The sequence below is a fragment of the Phalacrocorax aristotelis genome, chromosome 11 (assembly GCF_949628215.1).
Source record: "Phalacrocorax aristotelis chromosome 11, bGulAri2.1, whole genome shotgun sequence".
In the NCBI taxonomy this organism is placed as follows: domain Eukaryota; kingdom Metazoa; phylum Chordata; class Aves; order Suliformes; family Phalacrocoracidae; genus Phalacrocorax; species Phalacrocorax aristotelis.
Genome location: NC_134286.1, coordinates 9,224,165 through 9,250,182, shown reverse-complemented (window position 1 = coordinate 9,250,182; position 26,018 = coordinate 9,224,165). Strand labels below are relative to the sequence as shown.

Sequence of the window (26,018 nt, the reverse complement as noted above, 5' to 3'; positions counted from 1 at the left end):
TGTGCTTACTGATTTTTAGTTTTCTAATCTTTCCCTATAACAATTACAGCATACACATTGTCTCTTACATGAGGGGGTCTTTACCAGCACCAAAATCACAAAGGTTTTAATTTTCTCCTGGGGATCAGCCATTCTTCCTCCAGAGCACTAGGCGAAGAAACAGCAAACACAGAAAAGTTAGGGTTTTTCACCATTTCAACTTTCTTAAGTGGGAACGTGGCTATATGAATTATTCTCGCATTTCAAAATGCCTGAAGGTAGGTGTTCTTGAGAACTACCACATGGATAGCGTGATGTTTATTACAGTCCCTCCTAACATTTTTTTGTCAGTCAAGGCTGACTTGGGTGTATCCCATTTTTTTCCCTACAGCGTATATGTCTCACCAACTGTTTTTGTCAATGCTCGCGTTTCTTGCATTATACTGACCCTATTAACGAAGAACTTTGTGCCTGTAGGTACCTGAAAGGAGTTAACAGCCCCACAAGATTATAGTTTAAATATTTTCAGGATTTTTCAGTATGTATTTATATTGAAAAACCCAGAGACAAGAATCCTTGTCTTGTATTACTGCAGAAGGAAAACCATTCACCGTCCCATGCCAGCACCCACGCTGCAATGTATCATGGCCAGTAATGACACCTGTTTGTGAGGTGACACAGAACTGCCATCTCCTCCAAAGATAAACAAGGTAAATAACCTAAAACTGCCTTTTGCTTGGTTTCCAATCATTACAATCAATTACTGGAAAACTCAGAGCTGTTGCTGTAAAAGGAAAGGGCTGTTAATCGCCTCTCGCTGCCACCGCTCACTAAAAGCAGCCCCACACTTTTGAGCTTCGATACAGAACCTGCGCCGCTCTCCTTGGCCAGCGCTTCAGTGCAAGCATTTCATACGGCAGTTGGAGAGTGCCCAAAAGGCAGTGCAGGTGATGCTATCTAGCAAAACCCCTAGCCCTGAACAGAAATCTACTCACACATATGTTGGCTCTGCACACACTAAAGCCATCTACAAAATTGGACTACATCACCAAGCTATGCAGATTTTACTATTTGTTTTAATTGTGGATTTACTATATTATGTCCTTGCCATGATGGACAGAAAAAGCTTCAAATGCTGTGTACCAGGCCACCATAAAGGAAAAAGTAATAGAGTTGTAGAATAGAGTCACAGAATCATTAATGTTGGAAAAGATCTCTAAGATCATCAAGTCCAACCACCTCCCATGAAGTGGGTGTTGGTCTCTTCTCCCAAGTCATGAGTGATAGGATGAGAGGAAATGGCCTCAAGTTGCCCCAGGGGAGGTTTAGGTTGGATATTAGGAAACATTTCTTCACTGAGAGAGTGGTCAGGCCCTGGCACAGGCTGCTCAGAGAGGTGGGGGAGTCACCATCCCTGGGGTGTTCAAAAAACTGCAGACGTGGCATTTCAGGGCATTGTTTAGGAGGCCTGGGGGTGTTGGGTTGGTGGTTGGACTTGATCTTAGAGGTATTTTCCAACCTTAATGATTCTATGAAACTGTTATGCACAGACGTCTCCTATAGCACGCAGCACCTGTGCCGCATGTGCCCTTAGCGGGGGGAGCGGAGGCCAAGCGGCCGGCCCGGGCTCTCCCACACGCAGCAGCCGGGCCCGGCATCCCCGGGGAGGAGCCAAAGGGCGATTTTAAGCTTTCTCACCGCTCGGAGCCGCGGCTGCACATCCGCTGGCAGGAGGGAGCCCCGTCCCGCACCGGTCCCCCACCACCTCAGCGCAGCAGCGGCAGCCGCGCCCCGCCCCACCCCCGCTGATTTTTTGTTGTCCTCCCCCGAGGGGCTCGGCGGGAGCAGCAGCATCAAGACATCGCTCCTCCCCGTACCCGGCCGGCCGCAAGCCTGGTGGCAAAGAGCCCCGATGAACCGGTCCATGTGGGATGGGGGCACTCTGCGCATGCGCCCTGCCGGGAGCGGGCCCACCGGCCCAAGCCCGCCGTGCGGGGCCTCCCTGCGGCGCATGCGCGCTGTGCGGCGGCGGGCGTGGGGGGGTGTCCGGCCCGAGGCGGTCGCTCTCGTCCGGCACCGGCGGCGGCACCGGGAGCGGGGAGTGAGTCCGTCGGCGACAGCGGGTGGGGAAGGGGCCGTTCCCCGGGCTGCCCCCGGCATGGGGCGTTTCTGGGGCCGCCCCCCTCGCCGGGCCCGGCGCGCCCCCGGACCCTGCCTGCGGCGCCGCCCGCGGGGCCTGTAGGGGCGGCCGCGCCGGGCCGTGCCGTGCCGAGGCGGGGGGAGCGGCGGCATGAGGAGCCGCTGCGGCCGCCGGCAGTGAATGGGCGTCGCGGCGGAGCGGGAGGAGCCGGAGCCGCCGCTGCCGCGATGGCTCAGGAGAAAATGGAGCTGGACCTGGAGCTGCCGCCGGGGAGCGCCGCGGCCCCGAGCGACGGGGGCGGCCTGAGGAGATCGAACAGCGCCCCCCTCATCCACGGGCTCAGGTGAGCGGGGCCCGGCGGCGGTGGCGGCTGGGCCCGGCCCGGGGGGCCAGCCTGCTGGGGTGCGGGCGGGGGTTTGGCCCTCCGGCTGTGCCCGGAGCGGGCTCCGTGGCCGCCCCGTCCGTAGCCCCGGGGTTGCTCCGCACCCGGGAGGTGCCGCCCCGGCGGTTGCTCCCCGCCGCCCCTCGCGCGGCGCAGGCCCGCCGTGGTGTTCTGGGGTGCAGCAGAGCCCAGGTAGGTGCGCTGTAGCTTTATTAAGCCGCTTTGTTTGTTTTCATCCAGGTCCGCTGTGCGTTGTGTAGCGGAGAAACGCACGGTGCGCGGCGTCCGGGTTGCGGCCGTTATTGTAGGGTAAAGTAGTGATTTCTGTGATTTCTGTTAATGGTTCAGGCTTGACCGAAACCAATCTCTGGACTGTGTACGATGGCAACAGTAAATGCTTCCAGAACGCTTGGACGAATTCGGTGAAAAGGATCGTTTCATGGGACCTTGGAAGACACATAAGTTTACACTTGCATAAAACAGTGTATCAGTTTTCCTGTAGTTTTGCAGAACGGTACTGATTTTGTAAGTACGGATATTGCCATCAGCCTGTGGCAGGTAGTACTTGCAAGGGGGGTTGGATGTTTGCCATGTGGTCAGGGTCTAGCTCTCTCCAGCTGACAGGGCAGAGACAGTGGCCGCCCTAGGCAAGGGCTAGGAGGAGAGCTCTCAGATAAGCACGGTCTTTTGTATGGTTTCGTGTTTGGGTAAGTTTATAACTCACAGTGCTATTTCTTGCTTCCTCTGGGCTTTCATGAGACTGGGAGATGCCCCCATCTGCTACATGGCATGGCTACCATCTAACTTCAGGGTGGTCCCTGTGCTGCTACTAGTAGTGTGCCTGCAATTTGGGAGACGATATCGACAATAAACTTTAGAAAAGATGGTATAATACATGATAACTACTTAATGTTCGGGGTTTTTTTTCCTTAAACTTCATGTTTCTGTAAGGAGCTAGATACTAGTGATGAACAAATCTCACAAATCTTTTGTACCGAGATGGTTAACTACTTTACAGTTGAGAGGAGGTACTAATTCTTGCCTATTTGGTCATGATTTAATGTTAAGTAAACATAATTGTGATTCTTTTACATAATTGTAATGGAACAACAATCGGTTTACATATCCATGCAGTATAGAAGTATTGCGAATGGCAGTTGTTCTTCAGTGAGATGTCTGAGCAGGGAAACTAATTCCATAATGGAGACGAGGTGTTTTTATAATCTCAGCCTTTTGTAAGTTGTTTCTTACAAACTCTTGAGACTCTTGGCTCTTTAAAAAAACCAAAAAGCATCCTACAGCCATGCTGTAAACAAATTATTTATTCCAGGGCCTGGGCAGGCAGAAGGGTAAGCCTGAGCTCTTGCCTTGAAACTCTGCTTATGCTATATCTTAGGTGTTTATACAAATTAAACTGAAATGCCATTTAACTAATTTGAGGTGGTTGCAGTGGTTTGCCTGTTAGTTAGGAATTTTCCAGCAGAAAACTGTTTTTGCAAGATTGCAGCTTTTGGCAAGGAACTTCAGTTTTTCCCAGAATGCCTTTATTGGGTAAACTGAAACAAAAGATCTTGCTCTCTAATAGCTTGATTTTTCTACTGTCTCCTGTTTTGACTTTGTGATTAACAGCATTAGTAAGGAGCTTGGAGAATGAGTTACCGTAGAGCCAGGGAACGTTTTGAAGTGGAATACTTTAGATCACAGAAGTTACCTTTCACATAGCTTTTGATTCTTGTTTTCATGCCAAATAAAATTGTTTTTTTAATGTAAGAATTTTTTGTGAAAGGTAAGTCTGAGATCTGACCAGATCTGGTGTTTTTGCCAGGGAGGTTAAAGATAAGGTTATTGTAGGGTTTTTTCCTCTCTTCTCTTCTAGTTAGCAATAAATATTGGACTCAGCCTATGGTAATATGTTACAGAATCATTCCAACCTGTTTCCTCTGTTCAAACCCTGGATTTCAGGATGCAGTGTTTGTGTTGTGTTTGCATACCAACCAGTACACTTACACTAAAAAAAGAGTCATAGCTGTTGGCCTCAGCCAGTAAATTCCATCTCTAAACATCATGACATGGATCCCTTATATTTCTCCTGTTCCACCACTGATCAAGTGGCAACTGTTTGATCTCTTGTGGGTGCAAACTGAGTGAAACTTCTCTGAAAATTGTGAATGATGTCTGGTCACTTGTACTTGATGTTTTAGAGAAAGAGAGGCAATGCATTCTTCTTGGTGAAAAGCACAGTGCTTGTGCCAGCTCCTCTTGGCTTCTATTTCATGGTATAAGCTTTCATTAATTTTTATTTACAGCTAGATAAAAGCTATCTAAAACTTGCGTGTCTGACTGGTGCATTTTAAACTGGAGGTTTCTGTTAGTGATGTGTCTTTAAAGTGCGTTATGAGTATCAGTCTTTAGAACAAAGTAATACTGTTGGTCAGATTAGTTTTAAGAAATGGTATTTGTGTAGTGCTGTTGTTCATCCCAGGTTCATAGCTGAGACAGAAATATACAACCCAGTGAATTCTTGCAGTTTGAATCTAAAATCTTACATTTGGGTCTCTTTGCCTGTGCAGTTCCTCAGTGATTCTTTAGGCATGGGGATTGTGGCTTAAAATTTTTATTCTAGTGACCATAAAACTTCGTTTCTGTAGTCTCATTCATGAAGTGTTGATCAGTGGCTGTTGATAACACTAGTGATAACCCATGAAACTTGCTTTAGGAATCAACAGAACTAAAGTTGCCTTGCGAAAGGAGCTCGTTTTATATCAAATAACTAAACCTGCATGGTTGAAATGAATGTGCTGCTTCCTGGTTAGAAATGTGACTGTGGTCAAAAGTGTTAGGGCTGTAAAAACTGGCTTTACTGTATGTTTAATTTAACCTCTCCTGGAAAAAAAGTTAAGAACTTAAGTGTTTGTAGTGATAAATCTTATCAAGATTATCTGTGGCATTGAAGCTTTTTTCTGTTACTGGTTATATGCCACTTATTTGTTCTTATTTGTTCTGTTGAATGACATTTGAAGCAAAATGCAAGCCGCAGCCATTCCAAACATAATAAATTCCCACAGAAATGATCAGTCTGAACAATTTTTTTCTGTTCTTCTGAAGACTCAATATGATTAAAGTCATTAATTGAAGTAGCAGGGACTTGGAGGAAGAGCAGTTTGGTTTCTGGTTCCACTCTCTGCCAACAAGCTAAAAGAGTTCTTACATACCTGTCTCTCGAGTGCTTTGTCTTGGAATGATATCTGTCATAGCATTTGAAACTGAGCTTGTAATAAGAGGTTCTTTCTGATAGGAAGGAAATGGCTTTTGCATTTGACAAGTGTTTCTTTTCACAGCGATAATTCGCAGGTGTTCCAGGCTAACGTTTTGCGAACCCGCAGGAACAGTACCACAGTTATGAATCGTCATAGTCTGGTAAGAAAACTATTAGACCAACTGCATTAGGCCCAAAGCAGAAGTGTGCAAACAGGATTAAAGAAGAAAATAAGAATGTAGTCTGTGAAACTAATACCATATGTTTTCAGAAACAAGGCTCTAGCCTTTGACATGAAATGACTGTGAAATGTTATTTATAGACCATTTGGCCATGGAGAATACTTATATTTCATTGTCATCATAACTTTGTTTATAAAATGCAAGCAGATGTTGTAAGAGAAAGTAAGAAAGGTAGTTCACCAGGAAAAGTAATTACCTAGATGTATTGTTCAGTAACCAGCATGCTAATAATTTCTGATATTTTTTAAAAAATCAAAGTGCAGTGATATTCTGATCTTAAACTGTCTTTTATATAGTAATGACAGAATAGACTGTTGTAAATAACAAGTGATATAATGAGCTATAACTTGCTGATAGAACATGAATCTTGAGACTTCCAGGATGAATGGTGCTGTGTCTCTTAGAGATGTTCGTTTGTGATTTCAACTTTTGTCAGACTTGTGTTATTGCAACTCCCCAAAACTGGATTTTTAAAATATTAATCTAAACCCAGAGAAAATATTGCATATCTTGTGTTTTAGTATTGTATAAATTGTGGTGGAAGGGTGTGATTTTGATTGATTTAGAACACCTGCACAGGATCACATAGATAGCATGATTTTCTAACCCTTAAAGGGTTAGGGTGTATGGGGTAGTTATTTCCTCTAAGTAAAAGGAATTTTTGATGGGACTTTCATGTATAACCAGAAATGTAACCTTTCCCCTAAGAAAGCCTTAAGAAACAGGTAGACACAGGATAGCATCCAGCTGCATTCAGTTGATTGTTAATGTTTTGGAAAAATTAAGCTATGTTGGGGTGGGAGGGGAATAGTAGCAATTTTCTTTTTAAGTGTGGGAAACAAAGTCCCTGTAATGCTAACAGCAGTTATCCTGTTTTTCTTAGTTACCTTTTGAAGATGCTTTAGAAAGACTTTGTTAGCCCTGTGTTGATGGTTGAAGACTACTCCTCTCCTGTTTTGTTGATTGATGCAGCTTTGCTATAATCCTGTTCTAAAATCAGGACAGACATCTTTGCTTCAGCAAGGGTTTGCATCTGTAACAGAACCAGCATGCTTACATAAAAGTCCACAGGGATTGGTGGAAAAACCTTTCCCCTGCTAGGATATAAAACTTGACAGAACATATTATGGCAAAGATTTCTTTAAACAACAGTCTGTTTTCTTCATACATGTTTTTAGGGTGGCAGTTTAGGGTAAATCCATTTATGTTTGTGGTCAGAGGAAAGGATAAACCAACAAAGGCAAAAGCTCGGTTTATTGTGTTTACTTCTTGAAGATCCTCAATTTTGGGGCAAAAAAAGATGCTAGTTTAGGGCTCATTGCTGGGAACTTGCTGGGAAGGAGGAGCTAGTTCACCGATGCACTAGCTCTTCCGGCTGCCCCTAATAGATGTTGCAGTCTTCTGGCTGAACCAGTGTTCCCATCTTCATGGGATGATGTTATTAACCCTTCACCTCACTTGGAGGTTATTGAAAAGCATCCTGGAACTTAATTTTCTTTTCCACCCCCAGCTGACCAGGTACTGACAAAATACAGTTGAAATTTTACTTATGCTAAAAATCAAGTGCTCAATTGACTGCTAGATCAGTGCCTTGTCCACTTTGAAATATTACTTTGAGTTATGTTCTGGTTTTTGGTTCTGTTGAAGATGGCAAGGAGGGTGGAATTGGAAAGGAACTTAGACATTGTGTCATCCTTCTGTGGTCTTAAACCAGGATCATCCATGGTAAACAATTTTGTGAAAATAATTACACTTTCAGCATTAAGGACCCTAAGTAACCTCACCCACTATTCTTGCTATAGTGAAGTAGTAAGTGTAGTTTTATCATGTTAGAGATAGTTTAACAAGCTAGATGACATCTACTTTGGCAAGTTAAACTTTACAATAAGTAGTTGTAAAGTGTACTTCAGAACCCACTTTTTTGTATTTATGAAAACTAATCCAAGTTTCATTGCAGTGTAGACTCTAATAGAGAGGGTGAAAATGTTCAGTAAGTGACTGAAACTTTGTTAATTTAATATTATAAGTACAGCTAAAATTTTATGTTTTGTTAAACTTTAGACAAATACCGACCAATTTGTTTCCACAATCTGTGTTGTGTTGACTGTCATGGGAACAATGGGAGTTCCTAAAATGCTCTGATAACTGGAGGTTTACTCTGTCTAGCTACATCTTCAGGGCTGTTGTGGTTGTCCCAGTTGTTCAGCAGAATTCTGAAATCTTTTCTTTTTTGGGTAGCTTCTCCAAGTCTCAGACTCCAGCCTGTTTATAGTGATGACTACAGGGGCAGCTATGCCATTTTGGCTGGGTTTTAATCTGCAGTTTTCTGACACGACATGTAATTGCCAAGGAAAGGTCAACTAGGCTCAGTATCCGCTGTTTATTTCCTTCCAGAAGATGTCAGTGGCACCTAGTGAGTGAATGTTTTGGGATGTTTTTTGTTTTGTTTCTGTGGTTGGGGTTTTGGTTTTGTTGTTTAAGCAAAGCATTTTAGTCCATGGTTAGATGTTTAGGTTCTATTTCAGTGAAAGTTGATTTTTTTACCTTTTTTTTTTTTTTTAAATTCTTATTTTTTAAAGGTAGTTATGGTTCACTGTGTGGCCCCACAAGTCTTGTGTTGGCAGAAGACAGGGGGCACTGCAGGGACGGCAAGGGAAGGGCAGAGGCACTAGGGGCAGGTGACTGCTTGCTTTGGCTGTGCTGCCTGCCAAACTGGCTCTGCTGAAATTTCACCTTCTGTGAAAAAGATGATCTGACATACTGGAGAAGGGAGGAAGGGGAAGGTGTTTCTCTTTTATGTGATCGTGTAGTAGTTTGTATTGTTTTTTATTAAGCGTGTGCTTTCTTAAAACGTTGGGGATTTGAGTAGCATAATTTTAACAAATGCGTTCAGTCTGCTTTAGCAAGTAACCTTTAAAAGTGACAGAGGCTTCTAATAGTTTCTTTTCACAAGAATTAAATCAAAGCACTACAAACAGGAAGAGTGAGTTTTAAGCATTGACGAAGCAAGGATCATGACTTGTTGGACATGGAACGGAGGATCCTCAGAGTTAGTGGATTTAGTTAGTTCAGTAGATCCTGCAGAGGAACACTTGACTGTCTTTCTATAATTTTTATTTTATACCATGAGCCACTGAGTTTTGTATATATTCTGTTAATGTCAAACCTTAAAGTATGTGGATCACAGTCATAAAATTAAAATATAATGAGTGGAACAAATGCATTTGTACTGTGGAGTGATGGGGTGAATAGCTGGGAATGTGCTATTGTCCAGATCCTTTTCTCTGCGTGAGAATCAAGGTCAACTCAAGGTCCACATTGGCTCGTACAGCTTGGAGGAATTTTTATTAGATGGGCAGGATTTTTGGAAGCCTGGTATAATAGTAAAGCTGACCTAAACTGGGCTTAAGAAGTAGCAAATCAAAACGTTATAGCTGTTAGACTTTAGTAATATATGTTATGATGACCGCATTCTGGCACAAATGTTAGAACCCTCTGTGTGAATTCTTTGTGAGAAAAAGAGCATGATGCCTTGATATTTGGTTTGGGGTGGGTTGGTTGGTTGGGGTTTTTTTTGTTTTAGAGGGAAGATTCTGGATATGTGAAACATTAATAGTCTATGATAACTTACCATAGCCTTTTATGTAAGACAGCAAAATCTTTGTATTCTCCACAGCACTGATTAGAAGGTGGTGCAGTAAATGTTAACTGAATATGTTAGATCTCCAACTTTAGTATAATGGAGCGTTCTATAATGTTTTGTGAAGTGGATGAAGCCTCATACAGCATAAAGTATATAAACACCTAGCAATAATATGAGCCATAATTGCTGAACACACACCCATTTTAAAAAGACACCTTGTGTTTGGAGGGGTTGTCAGTTTACAGAGAAGTTAATCCTCTGTTCAAAGCTTTAGCTTTGACTTTTTAATCCCTGAATGGGTTATGACAAAAGTCAACTGAGGGTCAAACATTTGAGGGATGGGAAATATATAGAAAGAAAATTACATTTTGATAAAATAACCACTTTTAATTGAATGGTTTTGAGTATGTAGTTTTAAGATCATGGGATTCCAGTTAGATCTTGATGCAAAACTAACAAAATGAACAGAAGACCATTTTTAGTTACATCCTCTCTGGTTTCACCTGAATTGGTGAAGCTCTTCATAAGGAAGGTATTCAGCTCTTTGTTAGCCTTCTAATAGCTGATTTTTTTTTCATCTGTCAAAGTACTTGTTTATAGGCAGACAACAATCCAGGAACCTTTTTGCACAGTGTGTGGTTTTGGCTTTGTATTTTTTAATGAACTGCTGGGGAGCCTTCTGGATCCCTTAAATGAAAACATTCTGGATGACTTAAATAAAAATTATTTATGCAACCGTAAATAAAGGTAGCAGTGTGCTAGTTAAAAGCAGCACCATTACGTAGAGGAGGCTGTGAATTCTAGTTGCGTGGAAATGAAATGAAAGGCAGGCTGATACCAATTAGCATCTGTGGGCATACAAAGCAGTATAATATGGAAATACATATTATCATATTCTTGCAAGTAATTAGTGTAGTTTGTTTATGCTGAGAATGTTATGAATGCTGGGTTTGATTTTAAAAAAGAAAAAAGCCAACCCAAACGAATTCTAATTTTTAGTTTGGGACACCACTGTAGAGTAGTTAATAACATTCCTGTACCTTTTTCTACCTTCTCCCGTAGTTTGTGTGTTTCAGCTGTATGTGGCTTTGTTTTGCAGTTTGTGCCATCATCTCCTATCCGTATTCCTAGCAGCCGTCTTCATCAAATCAAACAGGTAAGCACAGATTCTGATTTTTTTATTTTATTTTAAATTTTTTATAGGTGGCTGTTTGTTTTTTTTCAGTTAATATGTAATGGCCGTCAAATGGCTGTAGATTTTACTTTGAAACAATAGTACAGAGTCTGCAGCAGTCCAGCACTTCAAGATGTTTTCAAAAGTAAAATCTGTATCTTATTTCAAATTTCATGAAGTAGAATGCATCTTTTAGAGGGACGATGATTTGAGCAGAAAGAGAAGTCTTAAAATGGACACTTTGGAAAGCAAACCTTTAATGTAAACCCTTAGGGTAAAGTTTCACCAAGTTTTTGGCAGTAGTGCCAGCATAAATATTCAGGGCCAATAACAAAGTGTTCCTTAACTTGCGTTGGCACAAGGCTTTTGTGCAGCCAGAAACTGAACTGGATAAGGAAGCACTCTAGCTAGAAAATAGTTTGGACTCTTCTGGCTGGGCTATTTTTCATCTGTATAATTTTCTTACCCAGATCACTGTACTTGTGCTGTCACAGCGTAAGCAGAGGGGGAAGGGCACAAGAGCAAACACTGAGGAAGGGGGGGCTGTGTGGCAGATACCCGAGTAGGCTTAAATAGCACTGCTACCAGACAACAGACCGCGGTCTAAAGACTCGAATTTTAAAACAAACAGGCTCAAACTCTTGTGGTTCCTCCATTTTATATGTCAACGTTTTGACAGTAAAGTGTTTACAAAATTGACTTGAAGATGCTTGGGGTTTTTTTTCAATAATATTATTTTTTTTAGCTTGCTAGTTTGTAGTGGATAGGCTTGATTTTTACAGGGTGAAAAGTTAAGAAAACAATTTAATGCTTCAGATACCATTTTCAGGGTATGATATCTGAAGAGATGGAAGGTATTCCTGCTTCCCACCTCAGATATTTAAGGTTCATGAGTAGTAATCCTGAAGAAAAGAACTGCTTGTTTTCATTATATAAATAATTTACTGGCTTAGAGACTCTGAAGCACTGGGGTCTGTTGTAGAGCTGTTTTCATCAACATAAAAAAAGCTTAGGATTAATATGTAAATGTGATGAGAGCAAAGGAATGAACTACCATGACTCTGCTATGTTAACTGAAGTAAATATAATTTTTTTTTTGGAAAATTCTTCTGTACTCATACTTGTTCCATACATTTATTAAAGCAAACAATGACATTTCCTAATTTGTGTTTGATCATTAAATTCATAAGTTGAAACCCCTTGTCCTGTGTACTTAACCAGCACAGATGGAAACCTGAGTGATTTACTTCTGATCTCTTTCAAATATTAGCAAATTATCACACAGTTGAACTATGATGGTAAGACTCCTCCTACACATGGTAAAGATTGTGAAGATGTTTCGCTGAACTTTTATTCTTGAACTGGGCAGAATTAGGGGCTCATTTACTCCACAGACTAGACAGTATTCAGTTGGTTTTCAGGAATGGTGTCTACCTAATAGGAGACTGAGTCAAGTTTGTACTTGGTGTTAATGTTTAGTTTAATTTTACATCTTTAATCTATTTTAATAGTATTTTATGGATGGTTTAGAAAAAAACCACTAAATCCCAAATTCATTGTGTACAATGCACTGTATTGCAAATGAAATAATGACAAGTGTCTAGTTAGTTACTAATCCATAGAATAAGGTAAGAATCCAGCCATGCTTTTGGTGATTATCTGCACCAGTTTCCACTTTCTGAAATGATATTATGCAAGACTGCATTAAGATACTGTAGCATGCGCAGAATTTTTGGTTCATATTATCATTGTTCAGTTTTGTACATACCTCTTGGGTAGTAATGAAAATAAAAAAGCTGCTTGAGAAATAACCAACTCCCATAAGCGCTTCTTATGTGGTGGTCTCTCTTGCTACATCTATTTCTCGTCCTTTCCTGATCATTCCTTTTCATGTGGTGAGAGCTTAAGGTTATTGTTGCTTAACCAAGTTGAAATAAATTTTTGGCATATTGAAGTGAAATGATTTTTTTCTGATTTGCTGGAGCACAGCTTTTGTTCTTTTTGTCTTAATTTTTCATCTGCTAATCTTTCAGGAAGAAGGGATGAATTTGCTGAACAGAGAGACAGTACGTGAAAGGTAAGCAGGAAGACAAACTAGAATACTTAATGCAGTCTTCTACGGCCCAGGACAATACATTTCTTTTCTTCTTTATAGAGAAGTGCAAGTAGCAATGCAGATGAGCCACTCCTGGGAGGAGAGCTTGAGCCTGGTAACGCATTCATGGTTTAATTTGTGTTCCTATTATCAGTATCAGGACGCTAGAGACTCTCTCATGTCAACACTTCCTCTTATAGTTTGACCTACAGTTAAGGCGTTAGTATATCGCTGCTTTTGATCAGCAATTTTTCACACCAACAAGGCATATAATTATCAGTTGTTCAAGGGTACACGTGGGTTCCTTGGGCTGATATGTCAAAAGAAAATTGCATGGATGTCTGCCTGTTCAAATTTTCTTCCATGTTCTGATACTCACCATGTAATGTTAAAGGCTTTCTTTGTTTTGGTTTATTTGTTTTGTTAAGCTTAGATCATAAATGGCTACCTAAAAATTATAAATATGGTGGAGGATAACTGGAATCTTACTTGATTCCACACCAATCAGTCCTTTTCATGTTAAGGTACTTGCTCCTAAGATTAATTATATGTACTATTTACAGAGCGACAATGATTTTGAAAAATCATCATCACCAAAGCAAGTAGACTTTGTCCCAGTTTCTCCAGCTCCTTCACCTACCAGGGGAATAGGGAAGGTGAGCAAAATGTGGTAATAATGATTTTATCTTGAGTAGTGCTAAATAAATTCAACCAAATTAGTAGCAAAAGATTAAGCCACCTGCTCCTTTCTACCTCAGCTGCAAACAAGAAACTAGAGAGTAAACAAAAAAAACCCTGAAACTGTAAACCAGAAAATACCATCTAGCAGTTGCACATCTTGTGGATATGAATTTCTGTGGTTTGTTCGACTGTTAATCTGTGGTTAATAAACCTTACTCTTTATTTGCTTTCCTCTTGGAATAAGAGGAAGTGGCATATATTCTTATTTCATGAATTAAATCCTTGTCAGCTTGCATGTATTCTGCATGAAAATGCAATCTTTCCAACTTCTTAGGTTTTTTCCCTCAGTAACAAAAAGCGGTGTTTTGGTATACCCAGCCATATTGGCTGGTTGCTTGAACTGATTGTGGGTTGCTTATTTACCTGTGGTAAGGATCAGTTGTTACCGTATGAGTGTGATACAGTGTTTACTCACAAATAACAGAAACTGTTTTACTCACAGCAGTGTTTCTCACCGTCTTTGCAAAGTTTGGTGAGTAGCAGTGGATTACCTCCGAGTCCTAGTCCAAGTCCAACACGGCGATTTTCAAGGTAAGTACCAGATCATATCAATAGCAAAATTGGCATAGCTTGTTCGCAATAGGTTTTTGAGATGCCAGATATTATGTTATACACATAATTGTTTTTTTGATCCAAGTACAACTTTATATATTCACATAAACTTTGGATTTTACAATGCTCTGAACATTTGTTAAAATCCCATGTCATAACATCGGGAAAGTGGGCTGCATTTTGGCATCCACCTTCTCAGTGTAGTCCCTATATTGCTCTTAATCAGATCTTAAGTAATTGAGTTGCATTCTAAGGGAGAAAAAACCCCAAAACCAAACAGATTTGGGGTTTGTTACTGATTCTGATTTTAGTTGCATCGGACGTTGTTTTGAGTGATGTGGGCATACAGTTAACTTTTATTAGTACTTTGCTGAACTGTTAGGGCTTGCCTGTCAACTGAGATGTAGTTGGTGTGTAGATGTGAGCTTGTAGACTGCCTAGCTGTCAAATAATGTGATTAAACTTTTTCTGTTAAGGTCTATGCTTCCTGGTCTTTTTTCAGGGGAAAAAAGAAAAAAATAATAATTTTTTTAAAACCCAGAAAAACATAAATTAAAAAAACCCAAATTTATTTTGGATAAGCTGGTTTAGTGCCTATTTTTTAGTGTTTTCCACTTAGAAGTTTATCTGAATATCTTTTGATATTTTTTTTTTACATATTTTCAGGCTTCCTTTATTAATGGTGATGTCAGTATAGCATATGCCTTCTTTTAGCAGGAGAAGCCAGAGTCCAATTAACTGCATTCGACCAAGTGTTCTTGGGTCAATAAAAAGGAAAGGTACAGTATTTGGTTTTGGATAATACAAAAATCACCTTGTCAATTTTGTAGTAATCCATATAGCTTTCTTCATAACTCTGTTCAGTTGGCTGATATTTCAAACAGTGACTAGAAATACAGGATATTACAGATGACCAGATAAATGGAAATATTTGTAGGGAAAAAACAGACAAGAAAGTCCTGGCTAACTGAAGAGCACAGGAACTGTAAAACCATCCTTCTGATGATTTTAAATCTATGGTAAAAACCAAAAACTGATCCAGAGAGCTGGTAAACACCTTATTGCTATATTGGGAAATGTTTCTTTATCTTCCTAAAGTTTTCTTCTAGTTTAACTTCTGGTTATTTTATTGCATCTGTTTTTAAATATATCTTCATGCTTCCCCTTTTAACAGAACACTGCTGGCTCTGACAGCCGAGTTCTGTTGTAGCTTATTTGAGCATATACCTATCCTCCCTTCTTCTAGTGTATTGGGAAATCAAAGTCAATAGGTAAGTTTAGTGATAATCCTGAACCTTGGTTATATTGAGTGTGAGAGGAAAAGAAGCTTTCCTTACTCTCAGCTTCTCCACGCTGACAGAGCTAGGCTGAATAAACTGGAACAACAGAATTATTCTCCGCTACTGAAGAATAAATATCCGATACCTAAACCTCAGTTCGTAACTCACTAAACTTTCCTGAAGCTTGGACTAGAATGTTTCCAAGAAATAGTCTTTAAAATTTCAGCATTGAACTTCTATGTTTTACATATAAAATATCACTCAATAGATTGTAATAAGTTTGAACCTCTGTTCTTTGCTCTGTAGAAGTATATTGAAAGTAGATTTAATTTAAATTAGTAGTAATTTTGTATCACTCCTTATCTCTTACCAAAGGTGTAATGGAGATAGAAGATCATCCAAAAAGATTATTCCAAGGATCCACCAGCATACTTACCCGTGAAGTTTCACATCAGGTGGACCTGGGGGGATGGTAAATGCTGTGCTATTTGTGTTGATCTCATCAGAAGCACTACAAGTCTTTTCTCATCTAACAATGATCATGCTTGAACTTGGTTTTGTTTTTTTTATTAATACAGACATCCCATAATTTTGAAGCACTGAGATTATCACAGTAAGCAGGCAGTAACATTCACTACAATTTTACAATTTCTAGGGCTGACTGTTAATGTGCTGCATGTAGATGGGAGTTGAGCATGTTTAGGAAAAGCCACCTCACGGCTGGCAATTTTTGGAGTCTAGTTTCAAGTTGCAATCAAACGCACGCTAATGCTTGTGGGCAGATTGGGGTTTTTTCTTTTTTGTTTTTTTTCTCTTGCACATAGTCTGTCTTACCCTCCCTGCTGGGAGAAAACAAAAAGACTACGTAAAAGAATCATAATGACTTGAAAAAGCAAGGGAGTATTTTAGTCAAGAGGCTAATAATACACAGGGTGTGCCCGTACAACTATCAGGACAGGGTTATTCACAGTATGTTTCTCCTTTTTGCCTCTCAGCTAACGTATGTACCTGTACACGAGCTTTGAGCCCATTGTAGCGGCAGTAATAAAATAGATGTTTTAAAGGTACTTCAAGAACACACCTTTTTTGCACACCCTATTCATAGCAGGCATAGCAGTGCAAGTTTAACTGCTGCATCTCGGTTTAGGAGATGGTAATTTTTAAAAATACTTTGATGCTATCACTGATGATAGGTCACCTATAGCTATAGTTCTGTGTCCTGTGAAGTATGTAGTCAATGGTACAAATGAAGTATGTACTGTTTATCACTGTCTCTCCTGACAAAAGAGGCCCCTGTATACATGCTACCTCAGGACCTTGTAGGAGATGGGGTAAAGCTTGCACTGAATTGCTCAGCCAGATGGTTCTAATCTGTACACCATTTCTGGGTGAGCTGAAGGAGGGAATTGGCAGAATGTTGTCTGTCTGTCTGGAAGTGACTGCAAAGTGTGTGGTTGCAGATTTTTTCAAAGCATAGGGCTTACTATTCCTTCAAAGGTGTACATTTGTTCTTAAAATGGCGTTATAATGAACAGAAGCTAGTATTTGAAACTTCCCAGAACAAGTACCTGATTTCTCGTATCTTGATTTTACTGTTTTCAGTCTGTCGTCACATGCTCTTGATGACAACAGAAGCAGTGCAGGCTCTTCCTGTGACTCACCAGCTGCAGTTGGCACCAACACAGACTCTCCAGTCTCACTTTCTGACTCCAGATCTCCTTTTTTACCAGTAAATCTTACGGCTAAGTTACCTATTAATTGAGAAGCAGAAGTCTGGTAATGGACACCGAGAAACAGGCTGGATATCAATAAGACTTTCTGTTGTGTGTAACTGATCCTGTTCCTCATAGGAACTTCCAGAAATGTCATTATTTCTAGAAAACTTCCAGAATAGTTCATTGAGGAGGAATTCACGTTTCTAGTGATTTGTATGACATTTACTAAAATAGAGTAAGCATTTGAATTGCAAACGTATTTGACGCTAACATCTGTGAGCAAGCTGTTGATTTACAATGGGTATCGTCTTCTTGGTGTAAGTTACAAATACTGTATGTACGTTCTGCTTGTGGAAGACTTGGCTTGCCAACAGGCAATGCCCTCGCTAACAGAAAGTGGTGCTTATGTAGTAGCAGGTAACTTTCACATTTGCCCTCAGTCTGAAACCAATGAAGCAGTTTAGTAATTTGGTTTTATTCCCTGAGTGTTAGATATTTATATTTTTTGTTCTTCCTGTGAAAGGGGGAATATTAGGGGGGGAGTTGATTCTTGTGTTCTATTATGATTGGCTGTTAATCAATTCTGTGTTCCAATAGATGTCAAAAGAACAAGATGGTGAACTGTCAAATTTATATGTTGAATTTTATTCATGGTCATGACCGCTGTTGTGACTATATCCCAATGAGGTGTGGAACATTCTTCTGGGTTTTTGTGTTATTTTCTTTTTCTTTCCCATTTAGATGATGTATTAGAGCGGTAGATGCTCTGTTAAAGGTCTTTTAATAGGGAAAAGTAGCAATAATGTTTGGAACAAAACATTAAATCCTGAGGTTTTAGTATTTAGTACTTCAGAAGTGCATTATTTTAACAGACAGTATTCATCCTCTTACATGCTTTTGTTGGATAAATACAGCAAAGAATCTTGAATGCCTTTTTACAGATCAAACATGTTTAATCTCCTGCTGTCACTTCCTCGAACAATGGCATTAAGTTATTTCTCCTGTTGAAAACTTGGGATACTGCTTGGAAGCCTAGAACTTGGTAATCTGAGATGTTTCAGGATTCTTGTCCTACATTTGAAAAGTCAGTGGGTTGAAGCATCCTGATCTCAACTCTGAAATTCCCCAAACAGGAGGAAAAATCTGCAAACCCCAGCATAGACTGCTGTTTCAGATTTTCCAGTGGCAACCTCATCTGGGCTGTTGACTCCTGTTATGCAATTGAACTTCCCCAGCTGGGTCCCCATTTGTACACGTGTTTGCATCTGTACTATGTGGTTTCAAGCCTTCTCTCCAGAAAATGAAGCAAAGTGTTTTATTTTTAAGTACTAAATCTTTGTAATGTGTAATAGAGTGAGAAAGAGTATGGAAACTTCCTCAAGAAGGAGAAGAGCCCACTCTGAACTCTGCTGTGAAAGATTCGCATGGACGAAGCTTTGATTGACAGCAGCCATGAAAATCAGAAATGAACGACTTGGAGTGCAAAGGCCTGGTGACCTGAGGAGCAATGACCAGTTTCCATGTGTCCTTACTGTAGAAAGAAAATAGAATGTATTTAATATTTTTGCTCGGTTCAAGTAAGAAATGACATGGTTTACTTCTGATACCATTCCTCTTAGACTATTGTAATAGTCAACTTCCCGACTGCAGTTCCTTTTTGAACTCAGACTGCCCTTCGTCCCTGTGGCAGATGGACAAGCTTGTGTTTAATGTCTGTTTGCTCTCCGTCTAACACGGCGTAGTTTCATTTCACAATTTCAGGTATGTGCCAAAGAGTTGCTGTGCGTTCACTCTTTTGTGGTGAGGGCAAGGCTTTTTGTTTTATATCTTGCTTATTCCTTAAGAATGAACCTCCTGGTGTCTCTTGCAGTCTTTTTTTTTAAAAGCTGCAGCAGTAGAGGGGTTTAATAGTTGCGTGTGGGTCAGCTTGTCTCTTTTCTGTTGAATATTTATGCTCTTTGTCAAATACGTGCCAATAAATGGAAAAATAAATTGTTTTGCTGTTTCTGCACTTTTAGATAACGATATTCTTGTTTTCATATGTGGTTAAATGTTCTTAAATCAGAATAGCTGTTCCACCCAGTCTAGTTTACATTTAAGCTGGCCTTAAAATCTGCAGCAGGCTTTTCTGTTTTCCTAGGGCAATGCTACCTTAAAGTTTTGTGATAAGTCTAGGAAAACCGAAGAATAAAACCAGACATTTTCAAAAGACTTTGATAGCTAAATGTGTCCCTACTTCATACCTAGAGGAGTTCATGGTGAAACAGTTTGGAAGATAGACGCTACAGCTGGCTGGTGGACAGTACCGAGGCTCTTGCCTCTTGGGAAGAAGTGGGGAGCCTGTGTGGTTTGCCTTAATAGGGCAATGAGTGCTGTTGGAGGAGGGAGAAATAGCATCGGCAGTCCTTCCTGTCCCTGCCTTTGCAAAGCAGAGATTACTTTGAGTTTGTGGAAGACGGCATCTCAATTTCTTGTCCATCCATGTCATCAGGAAGCCGCAGTTTTGTGCCCTGGAGTCACGAGACACACGTAGGGTTTTTTTGTATGAAATGATTAAATTTTGGAACCTAATTATTCTGCAAAATATGTATCTGGATTCAGGGAATTGGGGTGTTATACAATGGCATAATCAACCCTGTACTTACATAGTAACTTGTGCTGCTGGTATTACCTCTGTTGTACTAATTCCCCACTTATTCATGAACAATGAACATTGAAGCTTTGCCTGATTAAGTGTCATGGTTACAGGATTATTGCATGTGATGTTCCTTAACTGATCTGAGTTGATATTACTCAGATACTTACGTGCCTTTGTCTTCCTCCAAGAAGTGGGCAGCTTGCTTGTCGCAGGCCATATTGGAAGTCTTATGCTAATATATATTTAAAAAGGTATAATATGTAATTATATATTATATATAAACTTTTTTATTCTGCAGCTCTTTTGGGGCATACAGCTGTTTCTCTCAGGGATTCTGCCACTCCTCTCGAATGGCACCCTTCCGAAGTCACGCTTGTGATCAGCACTTGATCGGTCTGGTTGAAAACTATCCTGTAGGACTCGCTGGCAGTTAAATCGGGTCCTGGGCCAGCGTGTCTTCCTTGACAACTGATAGGTGTTTTTCTTCCTCCCACCTTCTCCAGAATGACATAGTTGCTGAGGGAACATTGATAACCGTGCCAGCGCTCAGGGGGACTGTATTTTTGGAATGAACACTTCGGTGGTTACTGCATTTAGCAGAGGAATAGATCCTTCATGCTGGAAGAGGGGTACAAATGCCAGGAAAAATGAACCTGTGCATCAGCCAGATTAACTTGCTGGGGTCTTCTGTGTGTTGTCAGCAAGCCAGTTGATCTGAATACTCAACTGAACAGCTGCCCACAGTCCTCCCGAGATTAGTATAAGAACTTAATTCCAAATTAATTCTTTTCTGAAGAAAACTTGAGTGTAAACGATTGCCAGCCAGTACAAACAAAACAGGTCTCCAACGTCTTGTATTGGTGAGACACAGATATTTTGGTTTATAAATGTGTATTTTGGTTCTAATGTTGTGCTGTATCTGAGAATTAAGCCTTGCTATTGTGAGAGTATTTGCTAGTGAAGTGACTAAAGGCAGGGGTGACCTCTGGAGCTCCATCAGCAGCTTCCAGCTTGAGAACAGCTTGTGCATTTCTTAGCAGTACTTTTCTCAGAAATGTTCACTTTGTGCTGTTGTGTTCTTGCATATGTTGTTGTAACTCATTTCCTTAAAATAGAGAGCCTCAGGAGTCATAATTAAAACGTGTGAGCTCTTCCCATCCTGTTTTAAGCAACCTTTCTCATCACCAACTGGCAGATGGAGTTTAAGTTGATCCCTCTTCTCCTGGAAGCACCAAGTTAAAATATTTGTAAATGTAATTGAATGTTTACAGCTACAGTACAAGAACTAAGACCATACTGATCTGAAGGGGAGTGCTTGGCTTGCAAGAGCCCTTTTCAATGACTGGATGCAAAAATTGTCACCTCATGTTTTGTATTTGGTGCCTGTTTCCTAAGGGTGTGTCTTGGATGATTGTTGGCTTTACCTGTAACAGTAGAGTCTTCCCATTTCTGTATATATGGTATGAGCATCCTTGTCTGATAAACTTGAGATCAGTTGACAGCCAGCCTAGGTCCTGGTCAGGAGAGGCCTTTCCTCTGCCACAGCGGACTCCAAGCAGACAGCCACCCTATGTCCGAGAGACCCAGACCCTGTGTACACGCTGGAAGGGAGAGATTGCTTCCCCTGTTGGGGTTTTGTGGTAGAAGCATAAGAGAGGAGGAGGGAAAACAAAATAAACAACTGAAGGGGAATAACCTTGTTTGACTTTCAGTAGCTGGCTTGGGAACAGAAATTTCAGAGGGGGAGGAGTTGGGTGCGTTTAAACCAAAACGAAGCACAGCCTCTTCAGGCCTTCACGCTGGTTCTTTCTCAAGGATTCCTCAGACAAATCTGGCATTTATCAAATTTTAAATTCTTCTGATAGTTTAGTTTCTTCTTTTACTTGCCTCATAAGAGCCTTGGAAAATGCTTGTTATTTAAGACTTCCTTCCATGATTAATAATGGCATGTAAATATTTAGAATTTTGCTGGATGCCGGCTTAAGTAGGAAGAGCTGCTCAAGAGGGAGCAGTCTTTGCTGCAGGTACTAATCTTTGGAAATGTGGTTCTTGTGATTACTTCCTCCCCTTGTGCAGAGAAGTATCAAAACCATGATGTGTATATCACGTGTTGTTTTTTGTGGTGCAGAAATAGTGTACTGTGCTGTCTTTCAAGCCAGCTTACATCAGGCTGTGTGGCCCTGGAATAGCTGCAAGAAACTTCCTGCTAAAAATAAGTCAAGATCCTTTCATTTTAAGTGCGTTCACTTTGGCAGTTGGTTTTGGAGATTCCTGGCAGATTCCTGAGGGAAAGGCGCTGATGGGTTTGACGTTGGAACACCGGATTCCACAGTCCTACTGCACAGTGTGATTTGTCTCTTGAAGGTGGTTTCTTGTTTGTCAAAGTATATGTTCGTCTAATGCCTTGATGTTCGTACCCCAAGCCACCTAGAGTATCTGCAGTTTCCTAGACAAGAATGTTCTCATGTTGCTGTTGTAAATTGTATTTAATTATTGTAAATGTATTGTTAATTCCTCTTTTTTTTTTTTTTTAACTACAAACATGGACCATTACAGGCTCTTGGTTCTTTTATTCCCTATCTTTGATATGCATTTTATCAGTCACCTTTGTTCCTTCTTGCTATCTCTTGTTCTCCTGGGATTAGGATGGCTGCAGGTACGTGTGTCTGAATTTATATTCCCCCCCCACCCCAAGGTATTCCAAGGAGCCCGTTGCTCAGGTGGGCCTTCTTACACCGGCCTCTTCCTCATAGCAAGGAGCTCCATCCGCTGCCTTGATTGTGCTGCTGTAGCCATGGTTGTGCTCTTGCTTAAATTATTCCTTTGTAGAGTCTCTGCTGTTTCAAAGACCAGCGTGCATTATTACTTTGCCTGCAATTCCACATTATACTGTCAGCATGGTTATAGAGCTTTGCAAATTTTCAAGAGCTGATATGCATTGGCTACAGTTCATTATCTCAAGTAAACAGCTAGCTAGCTTGCAGCCGAGAGCTGCTGCAGGGTTGTGTTCTTTCGAATACAGAAATAGACTAAAAGGTGAGTGTATCCCCATGGTGTTTGTTGTTGCGCTGCGAGTGTCTCCTGCCTACGTTCATACCTCCAGTACTTACTTTTTGAGGGTACAGTTCTCTAGACTCCCTGCATTTATACATTTGTTATTTTTAAATGGCTCTTGCTAGACTGTGCAGCAGTGGTTTCCCAGTCTTCACTAGCTTATGTGGAGCAGTACCAAGCAAGTAATATGCTGCTGGCAACAGCATACTTCACTCTCCTTTGGTGGCTTCGGCCTAATTTAATTTCCTCAGGCAGCAAGCTGTGCATACAGGGAAAATGGACTCCATCGCCAGCACCATTAACTTCAGATGTCGCTCCTCGGGCTCTAAAGAGAGCCGATGCCTTCTCTTGCTCTACCGTGAGGAGGCAAATGCCCTGCTTCACCGAGACATAGGAGAGAACCTGTTTTCCTACAGCACCTTGGCCCCTATCCCTGCGCGCAGCCAGGCAGGAAGATCAAAACCCAGGATTACTCAGCCCTGCAGGCTTTGAATTGCAGTCTGTTTCCTTGCTACTTTTTTCAGCCAGGAGGGTCTTCTACAAGGTCAGATGGCAAAGTACCTGAGCTGCTCTGACCGAGAACTCGCGCTCCTCCTGACAGAGAGGAGGGTGGTTTTCTTTTCTTAAAGACCTGTAGTACAGCTTGGTCCCTGCATTTTGAGGTTACCCTGGATCACCACAGGCCCTATGAAACACAGATCACTCAGCACCGGAGAGTTTTCTTTCCCGTAAACAAAGTATTCCTGGATCTGGTTTACAGGCTCAGGCAAGTTCCCTTCTGTAGCCTTGCTCTACCAGTGGGATGGATTGCCTGTGCATGAGTCTTAAGTACGAGATGCCGACTCCCAACAAAGGAAAGGTGTGATGGAACTAGGCATTTAGAAGGAAAGCTGTTACAAGGAAAGCCAGGTATCTTAAATATACATTGACAAATGTGGACTAAAATAGGGTGATTTATTGCCAAATCTATTTCATAGCCTCTTTCCAGTTTAGGCTTGTTAGTTATCAGATACTTGCTACATGTGAACATAAAATGAAGTAACATAAGTTTGGCTTTGACAATTCCTAGCTAGTTGATTCCAGGAAGGATTTCTCTGCTTCACTGTTGAAGGCGCAGTTCTGTGCACAGGCTTCTCTTGGAGCTGCTGCAAATGCCACCATTAAGCTGCTTATTTAATAAGAGCAGTGACTGCTGCCATCTGACAGCACCCTTGGTTACCTTCCTGGGGCGTGTTTTGAGAAATGGAAGCAGTGGCTCAGCGTTTCCCTTTGCAGGGACCGGATCTGTTTCCAGGTGGTTTCTGTACAAGGCTCCTCGACGCACTCTCCAGTCTCGGGGGGCTCCATCAGCTGAAACGAATTGATTATCTGAAAGCGCCGTCTGTCCCTGGGGCTCTGAAAGGGTTATTTTGGGTCTACTGCAGTTCTAAGCATTCTGTGATTCACTCCTTTAGAGAAAATAGGGATGTCTAAGCATTTTCTGATGCAGACAAGTGCAAACAACTAGAGGAGATCATGTACCAAGCCTATAGCTACTAGGAGCAAGGCTAATGGACGTGACCTCAGCAGCGTCTCGCTTCCTGCCTGCCAGCATTGCTCATTCGCGATATCGGTGCCATAGCAAGTGCTGGGTAAACAAGATGATTGTTTCTGCTGGATGATCTTAAAGCCCTCCTAACTGTCTGCTCAAAATACTTCTCCATTTCAAGGAAATGACTGTTTTGTTTGTGTTAAGAGTCAGGAATGGGAAATGACGTGACCACCTGTTTTTCCTGGTGTTTTTGAGAGGAGGCATATTCACTGTCTCAGGTCTTATTTCCAAAGGCAAGCAGCATTTTCCATAACCCTACTAAGTAAGTACTAAAGGTGTGTGCGTGCATGTATGCATCAGAAAGTGTCTTATAAACCTTGTGTAGCCACCTGGTAGAATTTTACTCGTGTCTCCCTGTGACATGAGTTGATACTGTCCTCAGGTCTTGTTTTCCCAACACTGGCATGAATCTGTGATTACACAGCGTGCTGTAATCTGCCTGAAGTGGAAGTCAAAATTCACATTTGTCATCCGTATTTTGCCCAAGCACCAGTTTTATCTGCATCTGCTGAGTTACACTGCACATTTAATCTTTTTTATTTGTGTATTGCTCCTCGCTTGCCCTTGAAAATGAAATGGTCCAATGTTATAGTGTTTAGCTGCTGATAACTTTTTGTTACCGATTTCTTTGGTCAAGGTGTTTTTCTAAACCAATCGCCAATCTTTAAATTCCCTGAAAATGAATGCTGGCAATCTGAGTCGCTGTTGTCCTGTCACCTCGCTTCCCAAGGCTTGTGTGTGCCCTGCCCTGCCGGACTGAGAGGGGACGACTTGGTTACAGCGACGCTGCTCCTGGATGCAGGAGTCTCTCTCACATACTGCTGCAAGTGCCTGGCAAAACACGACCCTGCCCCATGACTGGAATTTGTGGGGGGGAAGAAAGTTTAGGTTTGGTTTGGTTTTTATTCAGCTCGGGCCTTTAAGACATTGTCTTTGCATTCAGTCCTGCTGCTCTTGCCCACATAAAACGTAGGCATCGTAATAGGTAACAGCCAGGCTAACGTAGCACAGCAGTTTTATCTCCCTAGCTTCCGTTCAGTTCCCTTGCCCTTCCTCAAGATGAGGCAGATTAAACCACCTCATGAAAGTCAGAATTAACAGCGTAGGTACAAAAGACTCACAGCAAAGGCACGAGGCTGCAGCTCTACAGTGACAGGAAAACAAGCTCTCTGTAACTGGAGGCAAGCACGGTGGCTGCAGCACGGGCTCTGGAACTCCCCGGTTCTCAAACCAGTTCATAACTTTTCTGTTTTTGACAAACGTTAATGTTTGACTGTTCCTTTATCATCTGACGCTGATAGATGACACAATCTCAGTCCTTCTGAGAATCAAACTAAAGTAACATTTTATTGCCCTATAGAGACTTACTTAGTTGTTCATCACTGTACAATTTTTCTTATAATACAACTTAAATTCAACCTTTCTTTTTCCCCCCTTTAAACAATGCTCATTTCTGCATGGTTTCTTTGTACTTCCATGCATAAACAGAAGTGACCCATAACATGCAGGGGGAAAGAAAGTTTAATTTCCAAAATC

General features: G+C 41.3%; 1 protein-coding gene across 8 annotated transcripts; it reads left to right on the top strand.

The window, feature by feature from the left end:
- Window positions 1-1,989: 1,989 nt before the first annotated feature.
- On the top strand, window positions 1,990-19,210 carry LOC142063263 (P2R1A-PPP2R2A-interacting phosphatase regulator 1). 8 transcript variants are annotated; one of them, XM_075106797.1, is made up of 10 exons: window positions 1,990-2,462; window positions 5,840-5,918; window positions 10,742-10,798; window positions 12,850-12,893; window positions 12,972-13,026; window positions 13,475-13,567; window positions 14,095-14,183; window positions 14,919-14,983; window positions 15,860-15,956; window positions 17,087-19,210. In XM_075106797.1, exons 1-10 carry the CDS (start codon window positions 2,347-2,349, stop codon window positions 17,244-17,246), a joined length of 855 nt encoding a protein of 284 aa, XP_074962898.1. In that variant the 5' UTR covers window positions 1,990-2,346; the 3' UTR covers window positions 17,247-19,210. The 8 variants fall into 8 exon arrangements, 6 of the variants coding, with proteins under 6 accessions (XP_074962898.1, XP_074962897.1, XP_074962900.1 ...); XM_075106796.1 differs by having other exon boundaries at window positions 2,205-2,462; window positions 14,098-14,183; window positions 14,922-14,983; XR_012662707.1 differs by having other exon boundaries at window positions 2,206-2,462; window positions 14,871-14,983; window positions 15,860-15,939.
- The last annotated feature ends 6,808 nt before the right edge of the window (window positions 19,211-26,018 follow it).